Below are 26,675 nucleotides of genomic sequence, written 5' to 3'. Positions count from 1 at the left end.
TAATGCTGCCCCCTCATAAGGTATAATGCTGCCCCCTCATAGGGAATAATGCACCCCCTCATAGGGTATAATGCTGCCCCCTCATAGGGTATAATGCTATATAGATATATAGATATAGAGTTAGATAGATATAGATAGAAAGATAGATGTAGAAATAGATAGATATAGAGATAGATAGTAGATAATGGATAGAAAGTAGATAATGGATAGATAGAGATAGATATAAAGATAGATAGAGATAGATAGATCGATAGATAGATAGATAGATAGATAGATAGATAGAAAATAGATAGATATAGAGATAGATAGCTATAGATAGAAAGATATAGAGATAGATAGATATATAGATAGAGATAGATAATAGATAGAGATATACAGATATAATAATAATAATATAGACATATATAGATAGATATAGAGATAAATATATATATAGATAGATGGCTATAAATAAAAATAGATATAGAGATAGATAGATATAGAGACAGATAGATATAGAAAGATAGATATAGAGATAGATATAGAGATAATAGCTAGATATAGAGATATGTATAGAGATAGGTATAGAGTTAGAAAGATAGATAGATATAGAGAGAGATATAGAGATAGATAGATGGATAGATAGAGATAATAGATAGAGATAATAGATAGATATAATAGATAGATATAGAGATAGATGGATAGATCAATAGATAGATAGATAAAGATAGAGATAGATAATGAGATATAGAGATAGATATAGAGATATAGTGTTAGATAGAAAGATAGATATAGAGATAGATAGATATAGAGATAGATATGGATATAGAGATAAGAGATAGATAGATATAGAGATAATATATAGATAGCTATAGAGAGAGAGATATAGAGAGAAACAGATATAGATATAGAGATAGATATAGAGATAGATAGGTAGATAGATATAGAGATAATAGATAGATATAGAGATAGATATACAGATAGATAGAGATAGATAGATATAGAGAGAGATAGATACAGAGATCGATAAATAGATAGAGAGATAGATATATATATATAGATAATAGATAGATAATAAATATAGAGAGTAAGATAGAAAGATATAGAGATAGGTAGATATAGATAATAGAGATAGCTAGATAGATAGACATAATAGATAGATAGATATAGAGATAGATAGAAAGATAGATGTAGAGATAGATATAGAGATAGATATAGATAGATAGAGAAAGCTAGATATAGAGATAGAAAGATAGATAGATATACAGAGAGATAGATATAGAGATAAATAGATAGATATAGAGAGAGATAGCGAAATAGATATAGAGATAGATAGATATAGAGAGAGATAGATACAGAGAAAAGATATAGAGATAAATAGATAGAGAAAGATAGATCTAGAGAGAGCGATAGATAGATATACAGAGAGATAGATATAGAGATAGAGATCTATAGATAGCTATAGAGAGAGATATAGAGAGAAATAGATATAGAGATATAGAGAGAAATAGATATAGAGATAGAGATAGATATAGAGATAAATAGATAGATATAGAGAAATAGATATAGAGATAATAGATATATAGATAGATATAGAGAGAGATAGATAGAGAAAAGATATAGAGATAAATAGATAGAGAAAGATAGATCTAGAGATAGAGCGATAGATAGATATACAGAGAGATAGATATAGAGAGCGATAGATAGATAGCTATAGAGAGAGATATAGAGATAGATATAGAGAGAAATAGAGAGAGCGATAGATAGCGAGAGATATAGAGATAGATAGATAGAGAAAAGATATAGAGATAGATAACGAATAGATAGATAGGTATAGAGATATATATAGATATAGATGGTAGCTAGATAGATAATAGATATAGAGATAGATAGATATAGATAGACATAATAGATAGATATAGAGATATATAGAGAAAGATGTAGAGATAGAAAGATAGATATAAAGATAGAGCGATGGATATAGATACTAGATAGCGATAGATATAGATAATAGATAGAGATAGAAAGATAGATATGAGATAGATAGATAGAGAGAGAGATATAAACAAAAAAAACAAAACACGATACTCACCTCTCCTCCTCGCTCCCACGCTGATCCCGGCTTCAGTGTCAGGAGCTGCCCCCTCTGCCAGACACACAGCGGGTGCGTGATGTAGTGACGTCATCGCGCACTGGCTGTGAGCCAGGAGCAGAGAGGACTGAGGGCGGCGCCGGCCCTGATGCAGAGCGGCTTACTGGGCTGGGGGCGGGGCCTCTGGGGGTGGAGACCTGAAATGATATTCACTGCTTCGCAGTGAATATTCATTTCTCTTTAGCAGCGGGGACAGGGGCTCCTGCCTCCTGACACCCACTGCTGCTCCGCTGGCAGGGGCCCCCATAGCAGCTGCATGGTGTGCGACACACCACTGGCTGGGGGCCCCTGGAGCAGCGGGGGCCCAAGGCAACTGCTGGTCCTGTATGCCAGCAGGTGCCAGGGCCCACCAGATGCCAGGGCCCACCGGAGAATCCACCGGTTCTCCGTGGGCCAGTCTGACGCTGGCTGTCACATAGGGAGACAGGTGACGTATAGAGACACGGCTGTCACAGGGGCATAGTTGACATAGCAACATGGCTGTCACAGTTGCACAGCTGTCACATAGGGGCACGGCTGTCATGTAGGGACATGGCTGACATAGAGATATGGCTGTCACCATCAGTCAAAATCTGCCGTTTTGCTAAAAAAAAATGGATCCACCATTTCTTTCAGTTTTTTTTCCCATTGAGTTGCATTACCGGCGGATCTTGACGGATGGTCATCCGTTGGATCTGTTTTTCTACGGATCCGCCAAAATTTTGACGTCCGCCGACTTGCCCGGACGGACAATGAAACGTTTTTTTGGCCGTCCGGAACTCGGTTCTGGCGGCAGAAAAATCTCTCTCTCCTATGACGTCCGGTGACACCCGTTTGTTTCAATCCGCCAATGGATCCGTTTTCCTCCATTTTGGCGGATTTCAACTGAGGTAAAAAATCGGATGTGTGAAACGGGCTTTTGGGGTATAGCTGACATAAGTATACGCCTGTCACATAAGGGGTATAGCTGACAGGGGCACGGCTGCCATACAGATACAGCTGACATATTGGGATTGTCTGACGCATGGTGACACTGGCTGTCCCTGGCCGCACTATTGTGGGGCACAGCGCTATTCTATGGTGTTTCCGCCCGGCATGTGACGTCATCAGCCGGCGCCCTCCGTCGCGCCTCATGTGTCATGCTCAATGTGTGGCGCCCGGGCCGGTTCGCTGGTGGCTGCAGAGCTCTGTTTGCTCTGACGTGTGACATGTCGCTAAAAAGAAAGGAGCCGGGAGAGTCCGAGGCCGGCAGTGGCCGGGGTAGGAAGAGGAAGCTCTGCGGTGATGGCGGCGGTGAAGGTCGCTATGTGCCGCCGCCCTCGAAGCGCAGGACTGGGGTCAGTTTCCGAGAAGAGCACTTTTCGGAGACCGAATCGTACATAGAGAAAGGGCTGAGGAAAGTTCGCCCTTATTTCTTCGACTTTGAGACCTACTGCAAGGGCCGCTGGGTGGGGAAGAGCCTGCTGCAGGTGTTCGGCACGGAGTTCCGCTCGGAGCCTCTGGAGTACTACAAGCAGGCGGCCCGGGCCGGCAGACTGCGGCTCAACCGAGACACGGTGACCGACCTGAGCCTGGTGCTGAAGGTGAGGAGGCGGCTGCCGGGCCAGTGTGTGCGCCTGGTGCTCAGGGCTGGCAGGAAGCAGCATGGTGATTGGCACAGTGTGATATGGGGGTCCTCATCTATACAACTGTAGTACGCGGTCCGCTGTGACTGCTAGGGGGCCTAATCCATAGAACTGTAGTACGGGGTCCGCTGTGACTGCTAGGGGGCCTAATCCATAGAACTGTAGTACGGGGTCCGCTGTGACTGCTAGGGGGCCTAACCCATAGAACTGTAGTACGGGGTCCGCTGTGACTGCTAGGGGGCCTAATCCATAGAACTGTAGTACGGGGTCCGCTGTGACTGCTAGGGGGCCTAATCCATAGAACTGTAGTACGGGGTCCGCTGTGACTGCTAGGGGGCCTAATCCATAGAACTGTAGTACGGGGTCCGCTGTGACTGCTAGGGGGCCTAATCCATAGAAATGTAGTACGCAGTCCGCTGTGACTGCTAGGGGGCCTAATCCATAGAACTGTAGTACGGGGTCCGCTGTGACTGCTAGGGGGCCTAATCCATAGAACTGTAGTACGGGGTCCGCTGTGACTGCTAGGGGGCCTAATCCATAGAACTGTAGTACGGGGTCCGCTGTGACTGCTAGGGGGCCTAATCCATAGAACTGTAGTACGGTGTCCGCTGTGACTGCTAGGGGGCCTAATCCATAGAACTGTAGTACGGGGTCTGCTGTGACTGTTAGGGGGCCTAATCCATAGAACTGTAGTACGCGGTCCGCTGTGACTGCTAGGGGGCCTAATCCATAGAAATGTAGTACGGTGTCCGCTGTGACTGCTAGGGGGCCTAATCCATAGAAATGTAGTACGGGGTCCGCTGTGACTGCTAGGGGGCCTAATCCATAGAACTGTAGTACGGGGTCCGCTGTGACTGCTAGGGGGCCTAATCCATAGAACTGTAGTACGGGGTCCGCTGTGACTGCTAGGGGGCCTAATCCATAGAACTGTAGTATGGGGTCCGCTGTGACTGCTAGGGGGCCTAACCCATAGAACTGTAGTATGGGGTCCGCTGTGACTGCTAGGGGGCCCTCATCTATACAACTGTAGTACTCGGTCCGCTGTGACTGCTAGGGGGCCCTCATCTATACAACTGTAGTACACGGTCCGCTGTGACTGCTAGGGGGCCTAATCCATAGAACTGTAGTATGGGGTCCGCTGTGACTGCTAGGGGGCCTAACCCATAGAACTGTAGTATGGGGTCCGCTGTGACTGCTAGGGGGCCCTCATCTATACAACTGTAGTACGGGGTCCGCTGTGACTGCTAGGGGGCCCTCATCTATACAACTGTAGTACGCGGTCCGCTGTGACTGCTAGGGGGCCCTCATCTATACAACTGTAGTACGCGGTCCGCTGTGACTGCTAGGGGGCCTAATCCATAGAAATGTAGTACGCGGTCCGCTGTGACTGCTAGGGGGCCTAATCCATAGAACTGTAGTACGGGGTCCGCTGTGAATGCTAGGGGGCCTAACCCATAGAACTGTAGTATGGGGTCCGCTGTGACTGCTAGGGGGCCCTCATCTATACAACTGTAGTACGGGGTCCGCTGTGACTGCTAGGGGGCCCTCATCTATACAACTGTAGTACGCGGTCCGCTGTGACTGCTAGGGGGGCCTCATATATACAACTGTAGTACGCGGTCCGCTGTGTCTGCTAGGGGGCCTAATCCATAGAACTGTAGGACGGGGTCCGCTGTGAATGCTAGGGGGCCTAACCCATAGAACTGTAGGACGGGGTCCGCTGTGAATGCTAGGGGGCCTAATCCATAGAACTGTAGGACGGGGTCCGCTGTGACTGCTAGGGGGCCTAATCCATAGAACTGTAGTACGGTGTCCGCTGTGACTGCTAGGGGGCCTAATCCATAGAACTGTAGTACGGGGTCTGCTGTGACTGTTAGGGGGCCTAATCCATAGAACTGTAGTACGCGGTCCGCTGTGACTGCTAGGGGGCCTAATCCATAGAAATGTAGTACGGTGTCCGCTGTGACTGCTAGGGGGCCTAATCCATAGAAATGTAGTACGGGGTCCGCTGTGACTGCTAGGGGGCCTAATCCATAGAACTGTAGTACGGGGTCCGCTGTGACTGCTAGGGGGCCTAATCCATAGAACTGTAGTACGGGGTCCGCTGTGACTGCTAGGGGGCCTAATCCATAGAACTGTAGTATGGGGTCCGCTGTGACTGCTAGGGGGCCCTCATCTATACAACTGTAGTACGGGGTCCGCTGTGACTGCTAGGGGGCCCTCATCTATACAACTGTAGTACGCGGTCCGCTGTGACTGCTAGGGGGCCCTCATCTATACAACTGTAGTACGCGGTCCGCTGTGACTGCTAGGGGGCCTAATCCATAGAAATGTAGTACGCGGTCCGCTGTGACTGCTAGGGGGCCTAATCCATAGAACTGTAGTACGGGGTCCGCTGTGAATGCTAGGGGGCCTAACCCATAGAACTGTAGTATGGGGTCCGCTGTGACTGCTAGGGGGCCCTCATCTATACAACTGTAGTACGGGGTCCGCTGTGACTGCTAGGGGGCCCTCATCTATACAACTGTAGTACGCGGTCCGCTGTGACTGCTAGGGGGGCCTCATATATACAACTGTAGTACGCGGTCCGCTGTGTCTGCTAGGGGGCCTAATCCATAGAACTGTAGGACGGGGTCCGCTGTGAATGCTAGGGGGCCTAACCCATAGAACTGTAGGACGGGGTCCGCTGTGAATGCTAGGGGGCCTAATCCATAGAACTGTAGGACGGGGTCCGCTGTGACTGCTAGGGGGCCTAATCCATAGAACTGTAGGACGGGGTCCGCTGTGACTGCTAGGGGGCCTAATCCATAGAACTGTAGTACGGGGTCCGCTGTGACTGCTAGGGGGCCTAATCCATAGAACTGTAGGACGGGGTCCGCTGTGAATGCTAGGGGGCCTAACCCATAGAACTGTAGGACGGGGTCCGCTGTGAATGCTAGGGGGCCTAATCCATAGAACTGTAGGACGGGGTCTGCTGTGACTGCTAGGGGGCCTAATCCATAGAACTGTAGTACGGGGTCCGCTGTGACTGCTAGGGGGCCTAATCCATAGAACTGTAGTATGGGGTCCGCTGTGAATGCTAGGGGGCCTAACCCATAGAACTGTAGGACGGGGTCCGCTGTGAATGCTAGGGGGCCTAACCCATAGAACTGTAGGACGGGGTCCGCTGTGAATGCTAGGGGGCCTAACCCATAGAACTGTAGGACGGGGTCCGCTGTGAATGCTAGGGGGCCTAACCCATAGAACTGTAGGACGGGGTCCGCTGTGAATGCTAGGGGGCTAACCTATAGGACTGTAGTACGGGGTCCGTTGTGACTGCTAGGGAGCCTAATCCATAGAACTGTAGTACGGGGCCCGCTGTGACTGCTAGGGGGCTTAACCCATAGAAATGTAGTACGGGGTCTGCTGTGATTGCTAGGGGGCCTAATCCATAGAACTGTAGTACGGGGGGCCTTATCCATAGGACTATAGTACAGGGTCCGCTGAGACTAATAGGGGGCATCATCCATAGAACAGAAGTACGGGGTCCGCTGTGACTGCTAGGGGGCCTAATCCATAGAACTGTAGTACGGGGCCCGCTGTGACTGCTAGGGGGCCTTATCCATAGGACTATAGTACAGGGTCCGCTGAGACTACTAGGGGGCATCATCCATAGAACAGAAGTACGGGGTCCGCTGTGACTGCTAGGGGGCCTAATCCATAGAACTGTAGTACGGGGTCCGCTGTGACTGCTAGGGGGCCTAATCCATAGAACTGTAGTACGGGGTCCGCTGTGACTGCTAGGGGGCCTAATCCATAGAACTGTAGTACGGGGTCCGCTGTGACTGCTAGGGGGCCTAATCCATAGAACTGTAGGACGGGGTCCGCTGTGACTGCTAGGGGGCCTAATCCATAGAACTGTAGGACGGGGTCCGCTGTGAATGCTAGGGGGCCTAACCCATAGAACTGTAGGACGGGGTCCGCTGTGAATGCTAGGGGGCCTAATCCATAGAACTGTAGGACGGGGTCTGCTGTGACTGCTAGGGGGCCTAATCCATAGAACTGTAGTACGGGGTCCGCTGTGACTGCTAGGGGGCCTAATCCATAGAACTGTAGTATGGGGTCCGCTGTGAATGCTAGGGGGCCTAACCCATAGAACTGTAGGACGGGTCCTCTGTGAATGCTAGGGGGCCTAACCCATAGAACTGTAGGACGGGGTCCGCTGTGAATGCTAGGGGGCCTAACCCATAGAACTGTAGGACGGGGTCCGCTGTGAATGCTAGGGGGCCTAACCCATAGAACTGTAGGACGGGGTCCGCTGTGAATGCTAGGGGGCCTAATCCATAGAACTGTAGTACGGGGGGCCTTATCCATAGGACTATAGTACAGGGTCCGCTGAGACTAATAGGGGGCATCATCCATAGAACAGAAGTACGGGGTCCGCTGTGACTGCTAGGGGGCCTAATCCATAGAACTGTAGTACGGGGCCCGCTGTGACTGCTAGGGGGCCTTATCCATAGGACTATAGTACAGGGTCCGCTGAGACTACTAGGGGGCATCATCCATAGAACAGAAGTACGGGGTCCGCTGTGACTGCTAGGGGGCCTAATCCATAGAACTGTAGTACGGGGTCCGCTGTGACTGCTAGGGGGCCTAATCCATAGAACTGTAGTACGGGGTCCGCTGTGACTGCTAGGGGGCCTAATCCATAGAACTGTAGTACGGGGTCCGCTGTGACTGCTAGGGGGCCTAATCCATAGAACTGTAGTACGGGGTCCGCTGTGACTGCTAGGGGGCCTAATCCATAGAACTGTAGGACGGGGTCCGCTGTGAATGCTAGGGGGCCTAACCCATAGAACTGTAGGACGGGTCCTCTGTGAATGCTAGGGGGCCTAACCCATAGAACTGTAGGACGGGGTCCGCTGTGAATGCTAGGGGGCCTAACCCATAGAACTGTAGGACGGGGTCCGCTGTGAATGCTAGGGGGCCTAACCCATAGAACTGTAGGACGGGGTCCGCTGTGAATGCTAGGGGGCTAACCTATAGGACTGTAGTACGGGGTCCGTTGTGACTGCTAGGGGGCCTAATCCATAGAACTGTAGTACGGGGTCCGCTGTGACTGCTAGGGGGCCTAATCCATAGAACTGTAGGACGGGGTCCGCTGTGAATGCTAGGGGGCCTAATCCATAGAACTGTAGGACGGGGTCTGCTGTGACTGCTAGGGGGCCTAATCCATAGAACTGTAGTACGGGGTCCGCTGTGACTGCTAGGGGGCCTAATCCATAGAACTGTAGTATGGGGTCCGCTGTGAATGCTAGGGGGCCTAACCCATAGAACTGTAGTACGGGGTCCGCTGTGAATGCTAGGGGGCCTAACCCATAGAACTGTAGTACGGGGTCCGCTGTGACTGCTAGGGGGCCTAATCCATAGAACTGTAGTACGGGGTCCGCTGTGACTGCTAGGGGGCCTAATCCATAGAACTGTAGGACGGGGTCCGCTGTGAATGCTAGGGGGCCTAACCCATAGAACTGTAGGACGGGGTCCGCTGTGAATGCTAGGGGGCCTAATCCATAGAACTGTAGGACGGGGTCTGCTGTGACTGCTAGGGGGCCTAATCCATAGAACTGTAGTACGGGGTCCGCTGTGACTGCTAGGGGGCCTAATCCATAGAACTGTAGTACGGGGTCCGCTGTGACTGCTAGGGGGCCTAATCCATAGAACTGTAGGACGGGGTCCGCTGTGAATGCTAGGGGGCCTAACCCATAGAACTGTAGGACGGGGTCCGCTGTGAATGCTAGGGGGCCTAATCCATAGAACTGTAGGACGGGGTCTGCTGTGACTGCTAGGGGGCCTAATCCATAGAACTGTAGTACGGGGTCCGCTGTGACTGCTAGGGGGCCTAATCCATAGAACTGTAGTATGGGGTCCGCTGTGAATGCTAGGGGGCCTAACCCATAGAACTGTAGGACGGGTCCTCTGTGAATGCTAGGGGGCCTAACCCATAGAACTGTAGGACGGGTCCTCTGTGAATGCTAGGGGGCCTAACCCATAGAACTGTAGGACGGGGTCCGCTGTGAATGCTAGGGGGCCTAACCCATAGAACTGTAGGACGGGGTCCGCTGTGAATGCTAGGGGGCCTAACCCATAGAACTGTAGGACGGGGTCCGTTGTGACTGCTAGGGGGCCTAATCCATAGAACTGTAGTACGGGGCCCGCTGTGACTGCTAGGGGGCTTAACCCATAGAAATGTAGTACGGGGTCTGCTGTGATTGCTAGGGGGCCTAATCCATAGAACTGTAGTACGGGGGGCCTTATCCATAGGACTATAGTACAGGGTCCGCTGAGACTAATAGGGGGCATCATCCATAGAACAGAAGTACGGGGTCCGCTGTGACTGCTAGGGGGCCTAATCCATAGAACTGTAGTACGGGGCCCGCTGTGACTGCTAGGGGGCCTTATCCATAGGACTATAGTACAGGGTCCGCCGAGACTACTAGGGGGCATCATCCATAGAACAGAAGTACGGGGTCTGTTATGACTATTATGGTACCTAAGCTTTGCTGCCGATGCCAGAGTTGGCTCTAGCAAAGCAACTGTACTATTGACGTTGGTAATATCCATGTATCTGAGAATTAGTGGCTGGCATTCACGGTGGTGTCAGGTGAGAACGTTGTGAGATTGGGGTGGTTTATTGTACAGTGTGGCAATAATAATTCCAACTCTGCTCTGCTCGTAGGACAATGATTTCCTCAGAAACACTGTGCACCGCCATGAGCCCCCTGTAACTGCACAGCCTCTGCACATTCTGGCTGAGACCGAAGACATTGTGGTTGTGGATAAGCCTTCGTCTCTGCCGGTCCATCCTTGCGGTCGCTTCCGTCACAACACTGTCATCTTTATTTTGGGCAAAGAGCATAATATGAAAGAACTTCACACCATCCACCGCCTGGATCGTCTGACCTCTGGGGTGCTCATGTTTGCCAAGACCTCAGAGGTGTCGAAGAAGTTGGCAGAACTGGTACGGGAGAGAAAGGTGAGCAGCAGGACACCAGTGCACCTCACAGTACTGCCTTGCAGGCCGGCCTTACGTTGGATGATGTCCTGTGCAGTATTTTTTTGCTGAAGTGTATGATTGACTACAGCGGTCAGGCTACTAGAAGATGGAATCATCAGAGAATGCACTCCTTTAGTCACCAGTTCACTGCTGCCTATTGCAGGCTCCAGTGATCCAGTAACTTCCAAATGTAGCAGACACCATTTCCTGAGCTGCCTGCACTGGGCCCATGGGGCTGCCAATAAAAAAAAAAAATGGCATGCTCTCCTATCAGCAGCCCCGAGGATCCAGTGCATCACTGGATCGCTGAAGGCTTTGATTAGCTGCAACGGTCAGGCGACTAGAGGAGCGCATCTTCAGATGTTTCTCTAATATTCACTCATCTAGTCACCTGACTGCTGCAGACAATCACAGGCTTCAGCAGTTGTGTGATATCTAAATGAATGCAGACATCTCTTCCTGCGCTGGATCCACAGGGCTGCGGGTAGCAGATTATGCCTCTGTTTTTTGTTTTCCTAGCATTTATACCTTTAAAAAACAAATTTGATGTCAAACGACCCCTTTAATTGTCATAATATCCCACCTTAAAACCCTGCAAAAATAATATGCGGTACAGTGCCTCAGGAAATGCTACCATACCGTGCTCATATAAAACTGCTCTACAGCTCTCTAAGCATAAAACTGTGCCACAACTGTGGCATCCATTTTGTTGAGGGCCATTGGATGCAGGCCATGCAACTGCATTGTGACCAGTGAACGGGGGGGGGGTGCTCTGATGCCAAATGGTCCCTGCCTTATGTCCACCCGTTTCTCCCAGACTGCGTACATACAGCAGAAGTCAGAAGGATTTGTATGGAGCAGGCTCATAGGCTGACTCTGCTCCAGACCGGGCTGTTTCCGCTACGGACTCTTATGCCAGCAGTTTAATTTTTTGGATGTCTTGTGAACAGCAGCCATGGCATCCAAGTAGTTAGATGGGAAGCCTCCATCGCAACCATTAGGTTGCTGCGAAGTGCTGAGTTGCTTAATGGCAGCTGGGGTACCCTTAAATTTCTGTGTCCGCCTTTTCAAATGCATCTTATTCTGATTGCTCTGATCGCACACCTCTAAGGTGGTCCCTGCTGCTTTGTGACTAAAGAACTCAAGCTCAGACACAAAAGGACCTGACAAGTGCTTGCCTGCACTCATCTTTGAGCTCTTGTATAGTAGATTTTTTGAAGCACATTCAGGGATTAGAAAACATCCACGCCGGGTTGATTCTCTACGGATTCCATACCAAATTGTGCAGGTTTCAATTTGCCGCAGTGTATATCGTCCCTCTTCGAATATCCTGCTGTGGATTAATACAGCGTTATGCCTTATGTTTCTAAATTTTGGATGACTTATGTATTTTTTTTCGATACACAGGTAGAAAAGGAGTATGTGTGTCGCGTCTGTGGAGAATTTCCTGAAGAAACCGTGACCTGCGAAGAGCCCATAATGGTCGTCTCCTATAAGATTGGTGTCTGTCGTGTGCATCCAAAAGGCAAAGCCTCCAAAACGGTCTTTCAGAGACTTAGCTACAATGGTAAATCGAGTGTTGTGAAGTGCTTCCCTTACACGGGACGCACGCACCAAATCCGAGTCCACTTACAGTATTTAGGGCATCCCATTGTCAACGACCCGATCTACAACACAGAAGTGTGGGGGCCCAACCGAGGCAGAAAGGGCGAAATTAACATGACTGATGACGAACTCCTGCGGACCCTGATAGAGGAGCATAAATCTAAGCAAAGTCTGGATCTATTGGATGTAGCAGAAGATGATCTTCTAGTGCTGAAAAGTGAGCAGAGTGAAGATGTGTCCTCGTGTCCACAGTCTGCGCCACATGCTGTGGAGACAGGCGCAGCTAGCACCCATCGAGATAAAGAATCCTCATGTGATGAAAACAATACAGAGGAGGGCTTTTTGACTGATATTACAAGTGGCAATACAGAGGGGAAGGGACAGGAACTGGTGGACCCCCTCTGTGGGGAATGTAAGATTATACGGTCGGACCCCTCCCCTAAAGAGCTGATCATGTTTCTGCATGCTCTGCGGTATAAGGGAGAGGATTTTGACTATTCTACTCAGTTGCCTGAATGGGCAGAAGACCACTGGACCGAAGACTAAGGCTATGTGCACACGGTGCAGAATCACCTGCGGGTTTTTCCGCGCGGAACCGCAGGTAAAATGACCTGCGGTTTGGTCTGCGGTTTTGCCCTGCGGTTTCACACCTCTACTATGTTAAAGATGGGAAACCTCCCAAACAATTGACATGCTGCGGTTGGTAAACCGCAGCAAAACCGCGCGGGAAAATACCGCACCGTGAGCACAGCATTTTTGAAACCCCATAGGGTTTCATTGTACTGTACATTGTCAGCGGAACTGCTGCGTTTCCGCAGGCGCGAAACCGCTGCGTAAACGCAGCAGAATCCGCACCGTGTGCACATAGCCTAAACGCCACATTATACAAATATTTCCTGAGGTGCATGGATGAAAATAAAGAAACCACATTTATTTTATTCTGTAGAATCTCTATGCGTTGTTTTACTTTTTATGTAATTTTTAAATAGGTTTTCCAGTTTTGGAAAATACCTGTCCCTCATCTGCAGTTTGTTTAACCCCTTCACCCCCAAGGGTGGTTTGCACGTTCATGACCGGGCCAATTTTTACAATTCTGACCACTGTACCTTTATGAGGTCATAACTCTCGAACGCTTCCATGGATCCCGGTGATTCTGACATTGTTTTCTCGTGACATATTGTACTTCATGTTAGTGGTAAAATTTCATTCAAATAACTTGCGTTTATTTGTGAGAAAAACGGAAATTTGGCGAAAATTTTGAAAATTTCGCAATTTTCCAACTTTGAATTTTTATGCCCTTAAATCACAGAGATACGGCACACAAAAAACTTGATAACTAACATTTCCCACATGATTACTTTACATCAGCACAATTTTGGAACCAAAATTTTTTTTTGTTAGGAAGTTATAAGGGTTAAAAGTTGACCAGCGATTTCTCATTTTTACAACACCATTTTATTTTTAGGACCACATCACATTTGAAGCCACTTTGAGGGGTCTATATGATAGAAAATACCCAAAAGTGACACCATTCTAAAAACTGCACCCCTTAAGGTGCTCAAAACCACATTCAAGAAGTTTATTAACCCTTTAGGTGCGTCACATGAAATTTTTTGAATATTTAAAAAAAAATGAACATCTAACTTTTTTTCATAAAAAAATACTTCAGGTTCAATTTTTTTTATTTTACCAAGGGTAACAGGAGAAATTGAACTGCAAAAGTTATTGTGCAATTTGTCCTGAGTACGCAGATACCTGATATGTGGGGGGGAACGACTGTTTCGGCGCATGGCAGAGCTCAGAATGGAAGGAGAGCAGTTTGACTTTTTCAATGCAAAATTGGCTGGAATTCAGATTGGACGCCATGTCAAGTTTGGAGAGTCCCTGATGTACCTAAACAGTGGAAACCCCCTACAAGTGACCCCATTTTGGAAACTAGACCCCCCAAGGAACTTATCTAGATATGTGGTGAGAACTTTGAACCCACAAGGGCTTTACAGAAGTTTATAACGTACAGCGGTACAATTAAAAAATCATATTTTTTCCACAAAAATGATCTTTTCACCCCAATTTTTATTTTCCCAAGGGTAACAGGACCCTAAAAGTTATTGTGCAATTTGTCCTGAGTACGCTGATACCCCACATGTGGGGGTAAACCACTATTTGGGCGCATGGCAGAGCTCGGAAGGGAAGCAGCGCCATTTGACGTTTTTGGCTGGAATTGAGATTGGACACCATGTCGCGTTTGGAAAACCCCTGATGTACCAAAACAGTGGAAACCCCCCACAAATGACACCATTTTGGAAAATAGACCCCCTAAGGAACTTATCTAGATGTGTGGTGAGAACTTTGAACCCCCATGGGCTTCACAGAAGTTTATAACATAAAGCCATACAATTAAAAAATCATATTTTTTTCCACAAAAATGATCTTTTCACCCTCAATTCTTATTTTCCCAAGGGTAACAGGACCCTAAAAGTTATTGTGCAATTTGTCCTGAGTACGCTGATACCCCACATGTGGGGGTAAACCACTATTTGGGCGCATGGCAGAGCTCGGAAGGGAAGCAGCGCCACTTGACGTTTTTGGCTGGAATTGAGATCGGACACCATGTCGCGTTTGGAAAACCCCTGATGTACCAAAACAGTGGAAACCCCCCACAAATGACACCATTTTGGAAACTAGACCCCCTAAGGAACTTATCTAGATGTGTGGTGAGCATTTTGACCCCCCCAGTGCTTCACAGAAGTTTACAACGCCCGGGCGTGAAAATAAAAAATTCGTATTTTTTCCACAAACATGATCTTTTAGTCAGCATTTTTTTATTTTCCCAAGGGTACCAGGAGAAATTGGACCCCAAAAGTTGTTGTCCAATTTGTCCTGAGTATGCTGATACCCCATATGTGGGAGAAAACTACTGTATGGGCACACGTCGGGGCTCAGAAGGGAAGTAGTGACGTTTTGGAATGCAGACTTTGATGGAATGGGCTGCGGGTGTCATGTTGCCTTTGGAGAGCCCCTAATGTACCTAAACAGTGGAAACCCCCCACAAATGACACCATTTTGTAAACTAGACCCCCCAAGGAACTTATCTAGATGTGTGGTGAGCACTTTGACCCCCCCAGTGCTTCACAGAAGTTTACAACGCCCGGGCGTGAAAATAAAAAATTCGTATTTTTTCCACAAACATGATCTTTTAGTCACCATTTTTTTATTTTCCCAAGGGTACCAGGAGAAATTGGACCCCAAAAGTTGTTGTCCAATTTGTCCTGAGTATCAATACCCCATATGTGGGAGAAAACTACTGTATGGGCACACGTCGGGGCTCGGAAGGGAAGTAGTGACGTTTTGGAATGCAGACTTTGATGGAATGGTCTGCGGGTGTCATGTTGCCTTTGGAGAGCCCCTAATGTACCTAAACAGTGGAAACCCCCCACAAATGACACCATTTTGTAAACTAGACCCCCCAAGGAACTTATCTAGATGTGTGGTGAGCACTTTGACCCCCCCAGTGCTTCACAGAAGTTTACAACGCCCGGGCGTGAAAATAAAAAATTCGTATTTTTTCCACAAACATGATCTTTTAGTCACCATTTTTTTATTTTCCCAAGGGTACCAGGAGAAATTGGACCCCAAAAGTTGTTGTCCAATTTGTCCTGAGTATGCTGATACCCCATATGTGGGAGAAAACTACTGTATGGGCACACGTCGGGGCTCGGAAGGGAAGTAGTGACGTTTTGGAATGCAGACTTTGATGGAATGGTCTGCGGGTGTCATGTTGCCTTTGGAGAGCCCCTAATGTACCTAAACAGTGGAAACCCCCCACAAATGACACCATTTTGTAAACTAGACCCCCCAAGGAACTTATCTAGATGTGTGGTGAGCACTTTGACCCCCCCAGTGCTTCACAGAAGTTTACAACGCCCGGGCGTGAAAATAAAAAATTCGTATTTTTTCCACAAACATGATCTTTTAGTCACCATTTTTTTATTTTCCCAAGGGTACCAGGAGAAATTGGACCCCAAAAGTTGTTGTCCAATTTGTCCTGAGTATGCTGATACCCCATATGTGGGAGAAAACTACTGTATGGACACACGTCGGGGCTCGGAAGGGAAGCAGTGACGTTTTGGAATGCAGACTTTGATGGAATGGTCTGCGGGTGTCATGTGCGTTTGGAGAGCCCCTGATGTACCTAAACTATTGAAACTCCCCACAAGTGACCCCATTTTGGACACTAGACCCCCCACGGAACTTTTCTAGATGTGTGGTGAGCACTTTGAACCCCCAAGTGCTTCACAGAAGTTTATAACGCTCGGACGTGAAAATAAAAAAATCATTTTTTTCCACAAAAATGATATTTTTGCCCCCAATTTTTTATTTTCCTAAGGGTAACAGGAGAAATTGGACCCCAAAAATTGTTTTGCAATTTGTCCTGAGTAGGCTGATACCCTACATGTGGGGGTAAAACACTGTTTGGGCGCATAGCAGAGCTTGGAAGGGAAGGAGCACCATTTGACTTTTTCAACTCAGAATTGGCTGGAATTGAGATCAGACGCCATGTTGCATTTGGAGAGCCCCTGATGTGCCCAAACAGTGGAAACCCCCAATTCTAACTCCAACCCGAACCCCAACACGCCCCTAACCCTAGCCCTAACCCTAGCCCTACCCCAACACACCCCTAGCCCTAACCCTAATGGAAAAATGGAAATAAATACATTTTTTTTATTTTATTATTTTTCCCTAACTAAGGGGGTGATAACGGGGGGTTTGATTTACTATTTATGGCGGTTTTTATGTTTGGCGGCTGTCGCACGCTAAAAGACGCTTTTTATTGTAAAAATAGTTTTTGCATCACCACATGTTGAGAGCTATAATTTTTCCGTATTTTGACCCACCGAGTCATGTGAGGTCTTATTTTTTGCGGGACGAGTTGACGTTTTTATTGGTACCATTTTCGGGCACGTGAAATTTTTTGATCGCTTTTTATTCCGATTTTTGTGACGCAGAATGAACAAAAACCAGCGTTTCATGAATTTCTTTTGGGGGGGGTGCGTTTACACCGTTCCGCGTGCGGTAAAATTGATAAAGCGGTTTTATTCTTCGGGTCAGTACGGTTACAGCGATACCTCATTTAGGTCGTTTTTTTATGTTTTTGTCGGTTTTATGCAATGAAAACTATTTTATATAAAAAATAATTATTTTTGCATCGCTTTATTCTGCGAGTTATAACTTTTTTATTTTTTCACTGATGCTGTATGGCGGCTTGTTTTTTGCGGGACAAGATGACGTTTTCAGCGGTACCATGGATATTTATATGCGTCTTTTTGATCGCGCGTTATTGCACTTTTTGTTTGGCGGTATGATAATAAATCATTATTTTTTGCTTCGTTTTTTATTTTTGTTTTTTAAGGGGTTCGCTAAAGGGGTTAACTATTGGGACAGTTTTATAGGGCAGGTCGTTACGGACGCGGCGATACCTAATATGTGTACTTTTATTGTTTGTTTTTTTTTATTTTCAAAAAATGAATTTATTGGGGAATATTTTTTTTTTTTTTTACTAATTTATTTGGCGATTTTTTTTAATTTATTTTTACACTTTTTTTTAATTTTTTTTTAACTTTATTACATAGTCCCAGGTGGGACATCACTGTCCTGTGACAGATCGCTGATCTGTCACATCACAGATCACTGTGACAGATCAGCAATCTGTCACAGGCAGTGCACAAGGCTTCCTCATGCCTGCGCTTTGCAGGCACTGAGGAAGCCAGCTTCCCCAGGCCCCCGAAGGCCCCCGTCGCCATCTTGGATTCGGGGGCCTGGAGGAAAGGAGCCCCCCGCAGCAGCGCTGCACATTGCGCTGCCGTGGGGGGCTCAGGGAAGCACGGAGGGAGCCCCCTCCCTGCCGATGCTTCCCTTTAACCCCCGGTACACCGCGATCATGTTTGATCGCGGTGTGCAAGGGGTTAACGTGTCGGGGGCGGTCCGTGACCGCCCCTGACACATTGTGCCGGGTGTCAGCTGTGATAATCAGCTGACACCCGGCCGCGATCAGTGGCGCTCACCACGTGGGCGCCGCTGATCGCGGTAGACGTACTATCCCGTCCCCGGTCATACGGGCCCGGGTACCGTGGACGGGATAGTACGTCTCATGTCAGGAAGGGGTTAAAAAAAAAAAAAAAAAACACAAACTGCACTTAGGGGGCAGGAGTTTACCAGAACAGTCCTTTACTGTTTCTGTACAATAGTTGTCAGAATATATGTATATATCTTCATATCTGGCCACTACTCAGAAAGGGAATGTTGGAAGGAGGAGCGACAACCGCTGTACACGCTTGTCATCTGTTACCCCCAGTAGTCAGAGCAGAGCAATTCTCTGCTAGCTTAGTCATTGCCCTGATGGTAGAAGTAGAATTGTTGTGCAGCCAGAGTATATGTGTGTGTGTGTGTGTGTGTGTGTGTGTGTGTGTGTATATATGTGTATATATATATATATATATATATATATATATTGAAAATTGTAGATTCACTGTGAAGGCATCAAAACTATGAATTAACACATGTGGAGTTATACAATTAAAGTGTGAAACAACTGAAAATATGTCTTATATTCTAGGTTCTTCAAAGTAGCCACCTTTTGCTTTTATTACTGCTTTGCACATTCTTGGCATTCTCTTGACGAGCTTCAAGAGGTAGTCACCAGAAATGGTCTTCCAACAGTCTTGAAGGCGTTCCCAGAGATGCTTAGCACTTGTTGGCCCTTTTACCTTCACTCTGCGGTCCAGCTCACCCCAAACCATCTTGATTGGGTTCAGGACTGGTGACTGTGGAGGCCAGGTCATCTGGCGTAGCACCCCATCACTCTCCTCTTTGGTCAAATAGCCCTTACACAGCCTGGAGGTGTGTTTGGGGTCATTGTCCTGTTGAAAAATAAATGATGGTCCAACTAAACGCAAACAGGATGTAATAGCATGCCGCTACAAGATGCTGTGGTAGTCATGCTGGTTCAGTATGCCTTCAATTTTGAATTAATCCCCAACAGTGTCACCAGCAAAGCACCCCCACACCATCACACCTCCTCCTCCATGCTTCACGGTGGGAACCAGGCATGTAGAGTCCATCCATTCACCTTTTCTGCGTCGCACAAAGACATGGTGGTTGGAACCAAAGATCTCAAATTTGGACTCATCAGACCAAAGCACAGATTTCCACTGGTCTAATGTCCATTCCTTGTGTTCTCTAGCCCAAACAAGTCTCTTCTGCTTGTTGCCTGTCCTTAGCAGTGGTTTCCTAGCAGCTATTTTACCATGAAGGCCTGCTGCACAACGTCTCCTCTTAACAGTTGTTGTAGAGGTGTGTCTGCTGCTAGAACTCTATGTGGCATTGACCTGGTCTCTATTCTGAGCTGCTGTTAACCTGCGATTTCTGAGGCTGGTGATTCGGATGAACTTATCCTCCACAGCAGAGGTGACTCTTGGTCTTCCTTTCCTGGGGCAGTCCTCATGTGAACCAGTTTCTTTGTAGCGCTTGATGGTTTTTGCCAATGCGCTTGGGGACACTTTCAAAGTTTTCCCAATTTTTCGGACTGACTAACCTTCATTTCTTAAAGTAATGATGGCCACTCGTTTTTCTTTACTCAGCTGCTTTTTTCTTGCCATAATACAAATTCTAACAGTCTATTCAGTAGGACTATCAGCTGTGTATCCACCAGACTTCTGCACAACACAACTGATGGTCCCAACCTCATTTATAAGGCAAGAAATCCCACTTATTAAACCTGACAGGGCACACATGAGAAGTGAAAACCGTTTCCGGAGACTACCTCTTGAAGCTCATCAAGAGAATGCCAAGAGTGTCCAAAGCAGAAATCAAAGCAAAAGGTGGCTACTTTGAAGAACCTAGAATATAAGACATATTTTCAGTTGTTTCACACTTTTTTGTTAATTATATAATTCCTCATGTGTTAATTCATAGTTTTGATGCCTTCAGAGTGAATCTACAATTTTCATAGTCATGAAAATAATGAAAACTCTGAATGAGAAGGTGTGTCCAAACTTTTGGTCTGTACTGTGTGTGTGTGTGTATGTATGTGTGTATGTATGTGTGTGTATATATATATATATATATATATATATATATATATCCTCTGTAGTTTGGGCTTTTACACGTGATGGTCCTCCCTCAGGCCTCATGTATTCGCCCGTCTTTTGGTCAGTATGTACAAGTCCAGGTCAGATCCTGCAGAGAGACCTAGAAAGGGACGATTTCTCCCATTCTGAATACTGGAGCTGCACTTCACATGACCACCATCCATGATCTGAGTATGGACTGCACAGTGTGGAGCTGCAGCAAATCTGCGCAGAATTCCACCTCTTCATCAGGGTGTAAGGATGGTAGAGGGGCCGATGCATGTGCATGCTCAGACATACAGCTAAGGAATATTGTGGGACGGAGAGCCATCGGCCACCTAGGCCACCGCTGTGTGTTGGACCCGCAGCAGATGACATCAGCCATCCTTTTGTAGACACCACAATGACATTACTGCTCTGGGAAAAGGGTGGGGGAGACTGAGCCACTGGGACGGGGACCGGGGAGAGGAAGGCTGTATTATCTATAGTAACAATGGAGGACATTGGTAGTGCATGGGGGGGCCACAATGCAGGACATTGTTAGTGTATGTGGGGCCACAAGGGACGGCATTATTAGTGTATGGGGCCAAAATGGAAGACATTATTAGTGTATGGGGGCCACAATGGAAGACATTATTAGTGTATGGAGGGCACTACAGTATGGGGCCACAATGGAGGACATTATTAGTGTTTGGGGGCCACAATGGAGGACATTTTTAGTGTATGGGGGCCACAAAGGACGGCATTATTAGTGTATGGGGGGCCATAATGGAAGACAGTGCATGGTGGCCACAATGGAAGACCTAATTAGTGTATGGAGGGCACTACAGTATGGGACCACAATGGAGGACATTGTTAGTGTATGGCTGCCACAAGGGACGGCATTAGTGTGTGGGGCCAAAATGTAGGGCATTATTAGTGTATGGGGTCCAAAATGGAGGACATTATTAGTGTATGGGGGGCCACAATGGAGGGCACTACAGTATGGGGCCACAATGAAAGACATTATTAGTGTATGAGGCCACAATGGAGGGCATTACTAGTGTATGGGGGCCACAATGGAAGATATTAGTGTATGGAGGGCATTACAGTAAGGGGCCACGATGGAGGACATTATTAGTGTATGGGGGAAATAATGAATGACATTATTAGTGTATGGGGTTCACATTGGGGAACATTGTTAGTGCATGGAGGCCACAATGGAGGATATTGTTAGTGTATTGTGCCACAATGAAATAATTTATTTCTATAGCGCCAACATATTCTGCAGCACTTTACATTATAGGGACTTCTACAGACAATAAACATTACAGCATAGCATACTAATAAACACATATATCAAAACAGATACCAAGAGGAATGAGGGGCTCGCAAGCTTACAATCTATGAGGAAAAAAGGGAGACACGAAAGGTGGGTGGTAACAACTGCTTTTATTGTTTGGTCCATCCCTAGTGTAAGAATCGGGTGTTCCTGTGGCTGCGTGAACAGTCTGTAACAGTACAGACACGGAGGGCTATTAAATGTAAAAAGTATGTGAGAACATGATGCGAGGAACCTGGTTATGGTAAAAAATTTTGAATGAACCACACAGGGATATTTAGGTTAATGCGTTGAGGCGATAGGCCAGTCTGAACAATTGCGTTTTTAGGGCACGCTTAAAACTGTGGGGATTGGGGATTAAAGATATTAACTTGGGTAGTGCATTCCAAAGAATTGGCGCAGCATGTGAAAAGTCTTGGAGACGGGAGTGGGAGGTTCTGATTATTGAGGATGTTAACCTCAGGTAAAGGAAGACATTATTAGTGTATGGGGGCCACAATGGAGGACAGTACAGTATGGGGCCACAATGGATGACATTAGTGTTTGGGGGCCACAATGAGGAACATTAGTAGTGTATGGGGCCCACAATGGAGGATATTGTTAGAGCATGGTGGCCACAATGGAGGGCGTTATTAGTGTATGGAGGGCACTACAGTAAGGGGCCACAATGGACGACATTATTAGGCTATGCGCACACAGTGCGGATCCTCCCACGGATTTTTGTGCGGATTTTACTAAATCCGAAGAACAAATGACCTACATTTTTCCTGCGGATTTCTTCCCCTTTTTTTTGCGGTCTTACAGTGTTTTTTGTGCGGTTTTACACCTGCGGATTTGTAGAATGGAGCAGGTGGAAAACTGCAGCAAAACCGCACAAAAGAAGTCACATGATGCTTTTTTTTTTTCCGCACAAAAACCACAGCATGTGCACAGCGTTTTTTTTTGTTTTTTTTTCCATAGGCTATAATGGTACTGTACATCACCTGCAGTTCTTCCGCAGATCCGCAGCAGAATCCGCATTGTGTGCACAGAGCCTTAGTGTATGGGGGGGGGGGCACAACAGAAGACATTATTAGTTTATGGTGGCCACAATGGAAGACACTATTAGTGTATGGAGGGCATTACAGTATGGGGCCACAATGGATGACATTATTAGTGTATGGGGGCCACAATGGAGGGCATTATTAGTGTATGGGGGACACAATGGAGGGCATTATTAGTGTATGGGGGCCACAATGGAGGGCATTATTAGTGTATGGAGGACATTATTAGTGTATGGGGGCCACAATGGAAGACACTATTAGTGTATGGAGGGCATTACAGTATGGGGCCACAATGGATGACATTATTAGTGTATGGGGGCCACAATGGAGGGCATTATTAGTGTATGGGGGACACAATGGAGGGCATTATTAGTGTATGGGGGCCACAATGGAGGGCATTATTAGTGTATGGGGGCCACAATGGAGGGCATTATTAGTGTATGGAGGACATTATTAGTGTATGGGGGCCACAATGGAGGGCATTATTAGTGTATGGAGGACATTATTAGTGTATGGGGGCCACAATGGAAGACATTATTAGTGTATGGAGGGCACAACAGTATGGGGTCACAATGGAGGGCATTATTAGTGTATGGGGGCCACAATGGAGGGCATTATTAGTGTATGGAGGACATTATTAGTGTATGGGGGCCACAATGGAGGGCATTATTAGTGTATGGAGGACATTATTAGTGTATGGGGGCCACAATGGAAGACATTATTAGTGTATGGAGGGCACAACAGTATGGGGTCACAATGGAGGGCATTATTAGTGTATGGGGGCCACAATGGAGGGCATTATTAGTGTATGGGGGCCACAATGGAGGGAATTATTAGTGTATGGAGGACATTATTAGTGTATGGGGGCCACAATGGAGGGCATTATTAGTGTATGGGGGCCACAATGGAGGGCATTATTAGTGTATGGAGGACATTATTAGTGTATGGGGGCCACAATGGAGGGCATTATTAGTGTATGGAGGACATTATTAGTGTATGGGGGCCACAATGGAAGACATTATTAGTGTATGGAGGGCACAACAGTATGGGGTCACAATGGAGGGCATTATTAGTGTATGGGGGCCACAATGAAGGGCATTATTAGTGTATGGAGGACATTATTAGTGTATGGGGGCCACAATGGAGGGCATTATTAGTGTATGGAGGACATTATTAGTGTATGGGGGCCACAATGGAAGACATTATTAGTGTATGGAGGGCACAACAGTATGGGGTCACAATGGAGGACATTATTAGTGTATGGGGGCCCAGTTCGGGACATTATTAGTGTATGGGGCCAAAATGGAGGGCAATACAGTATGGGGGGGCCACAATGGAAGACATTATTAGTGTATGGGGGCCACAATGGAGGGCATTATTAGTGTATGGAGGACATTATTAGTGTATGGGGGCCACAATGGAGGGCATTATTAGTGTATGGAGGACATTATTAGTGTATGGGGGCCACAATGGAAGACATTATTAGTGTATGGAGGGCACAACAGTATGGGGTCACAATGGAGGGCATTATTAGTGTATGGGGGCCACAATGGAGGGCATTATTAGTGTATGGGGGCCACAATGGAGGGCATTATTAGTGTATGGAGGACATTATTAGTGTATGGGGGCCACAATGGAGGGCATTATTAGTGTATGGAGGACATTATTAGTGTATGGGGGCCACAATGGAGGGCATTATTAGTGTATGGGGGCCACAATGGAGGGCATTATTAGTGTATGGAGGACATTATTAGTGTATGGGGGCCACAATGGAAGACATTATTAGTGTATGGAGGGCACAACAGTATGGGGTCACAATGGAGGGCATTATTAGTGTATGGGGGCCACAATGGAGGGCATTATTAGTGTATGGAGGACATTATTAGTGTATGGGGGCCACAATGGAGGGCATTATTAGTGTATGGAGGACATTATTAGTGTATGGGGGCCACAATGGAAGACATTATTAGTGTATGGAGGGCACAACAGTATGGGGTCACAATGGAGGACATTATTAGTGTATGGGGGCCCAGTTCGGGACATTATTAGTGTATGGGGCCAAAATGGAGGGCAATACAGTATGGGGGGGCCACAATGGAAGACATTATTAGTGTATGGGGGCCACAATGGAAGACATTATTAGTGTATGGAGGGCACTGCAGTATGGGGCCACAAAGGGGAACATTAGGGTATGGGGGCCACAATGGAAGACATTATTAGTGTAGGGGGTGGGGGCACAGTTAGGTACATTATTAGGGTATGTGCACACAGTGCGGATCCGCAGCAGATTCTCCTGCGGTGTACAGTACCATTATATCCTATGTAAATTAAAAACCGCTGTGCACATGCTGCTGAAAATTCCGCAGCAGAAACGCTGTGGGTTCATTTCCGCAGCATGTCAATTCTTTGTGCGAATTCTGCAACGTTTTACACCTGCTCCACTATAGGAATCTGCAGGTGTAAAAACGCAGGAGAAATCCGCACAAAATCTGCAGAAAATCCGCCACGTGTGCACATACCCTCAGTGTATGGGGTGGGGGCACAGATCAGAACATTATTAGTGTATGGGAAATTGCATAAAAATCTCGCCCTCCCAGCAGAGCCCTGATCTTGGGTCATTTCTACCTTATCAACACCAGAAAACAAATGACACTATTACATTTTATTTCGCCATTTTCCATAAAACAACGATTTCCATATTTTACTCCATCACTTACCAAGCAGTCTGCTGCAACTCTAGCAACTAGTCACATCACCGCTGCAGCCAATCACTGCCAGTGTTGGTGCAGTGGTGGGCCTCAGAGGCCAGTGACTGGTTGCTGCAGTCATATAGGTAGACTTCTCAGGTAAATAATGTGCTTTCCACTATTTTATTGAATTCTTTCCCATTTATTACATCTTTCATGAATTTATATAAGCTTCTGAAAAAAGCATGAAAGTGTTTACAAAGCAAAAATATAAAACTGAGGTGATTTTACTGAAGAAAAAATTAGCAACAATGTACGACGAGGATGGGATTCGAACCCACGCGTGCAGAGCACAATGGATTAGCAGTCCATCGCCTTAACCACTCGGCCACCTCGTCATGTGTAAGCAAATGGTGAGCTCCACTCCACATATCACAGTTCGCGCAGGCGCAGGACACCTCTTTGTACCTGACAGAACAACAGTGATGTGTGACCCCAGAGACACGAGCTGTATATGTGTATATACCCAGACTCACTGCGCATCCAAGTGCATGTATAGGGGAGGGGTCACGGTGAGACGTCTTCTAATCACAGGGAACTGGGCGTGTCCAACGGCCGGAGCGGGCAAATTTTAAAAATGGAGCCGACAGCTGCGCCGTGATAGTTACCAAACCGGATCCAACGGTCGACGGTTACCGGGAGCGGAGGGAGAGGCACGGCAGAACTCACCGGCCCTGCTGTACGCATCCTGGTGCGTGAGGTAAGAATGAAGTGGAGCCGTGATATAGCCGCGCCGTGTGTACGGGGTACAGAGAGCTGCCAGCGGTACGGCCCAGTGCGGCGGCTGCAAAGTGAGACTGCTGTGCTGGGCCTACACCCAGGGCTGTGTCACCCACCGGCTAAGGTGTGTGTGTACTGTGTGTAGTGTGTGTGTGTGTAGTGTGTGTGTACAGTGTGTAGTGTGTGTGTACAGTGTGTAGTGTGTGTGTGTGTACTGTGTGTGTGTGTGTGTGTACTGTGTGTGTACTGTATGTAGTGTGTGTGTGTGTACTGTGTGTGTACTGTATGTAGTGTGTGTGTACAGTGTGTAGTGTGTGTGTAGTGTGTGTGTACAGTGTGTAGTGT

General features: G+C 47.1%; 2 protein-coding genes and 1 non-coding gene across 3 annotated transcripts in view; 2 read left to right on the top strand and 1 right to left on the bottom strand.

Annotated features, from left to right (window-relative positions):
* The first annotated feature begins 3,136 nt into the window (after nt 1-3,136).
* Nucleotides 3,137-13,311, top strand: RPUSD2 (RNA pseudouridine synthase domain containing 2). Its single transcript, XM_073566704.1, has 3 exons — nt 3,137-3,693; nt 10,451-10,747; nt 12,176-13,311. Exons 1-3 carry the CDS (start codon nt 3,250-3,252, stop codon nt 12,917-12,919), a joined length of 1,485 nt encoding a protein of 494 aa, XP_073422805.1. The 5' UTR covers nt 3,137-3,249; the 3' UTR covers nt 12,920-13,311.
* A 12,555-nt stretch (nt 13,312-25,866) lies between these two features.
* TRNAS-GCU (transfer RNA serine (anticodon GCU)) lies at nt 25,867-25,948 on the bottom strand. The gene has a single exon. It is a non-coding gene; the product is annotated as a tRNA-Ser (tRNA).
* A 214-nt stretch (nt 25,949-26,162) lies between these two features.
* Nucleotides 26,163-26,675, top strand: part of KNL1 (kinetochore scaffold 1) — a 69,829-nt gene continuing 69,316 nt past the window's right edge. The window contains exon 1 of the mRNA XM_073566703.1: nt 26,163-26,310. The gene's annotated coding sequence lies outside the window, so the exon portion shown is untranslated. The remainder of the gene's footprint in view (nt 26,311-26,675) is intronic.

This window comes from Dendrobates tinctorius, unplaced genomic scaffold (genome assembly GCF_039654945.1).
Source record: "Dendrobates tinctorius isolate UK_male_01 unplaced genomic scaffold, ASM3965494v1 ptg000019l, whole genome shotgun sequence".
In the NCBI taxonomy this organism is placed as follows: domain Eukaryota; kingdom Metazoa; phylum Chordata; class Amphibia; order Anura; family Dendrobatidae; genus Dendrobates; species Dendrobates tinctorius.
This window is presented reverse-complemented; position numbering and strand designations above follow the sequence as displayed.

What these genes read in the sequence shown, in the direction of transcription:
- RPUSD2 (XM_073566704.1), top strand. Translation starts at nt 3,250, where the DNA reads ATGCTCAATGTGTGGCGCCCGGGCCGGTTCGCTGGTGGCTGCAGAGCT. An exon ending in ACCTGAGCCTGGTGCTGAAG is followed by an intron (nt 3,694 to 10,450) that starts GTGAGGAGGCGG and finishes CTCTGCTCGTAG; the next exon opens with GACAATGATTTCCTCAGAAA. An exon ending in AACTGGTACGGGAGAGAAAG is followed by an intron (nt 10,748 to 12,175) that starts GTGAGCAGCAGG and finishes TTCGATACACAG; the next exon opens with GTAGAAAAGGAGTATGTGTG.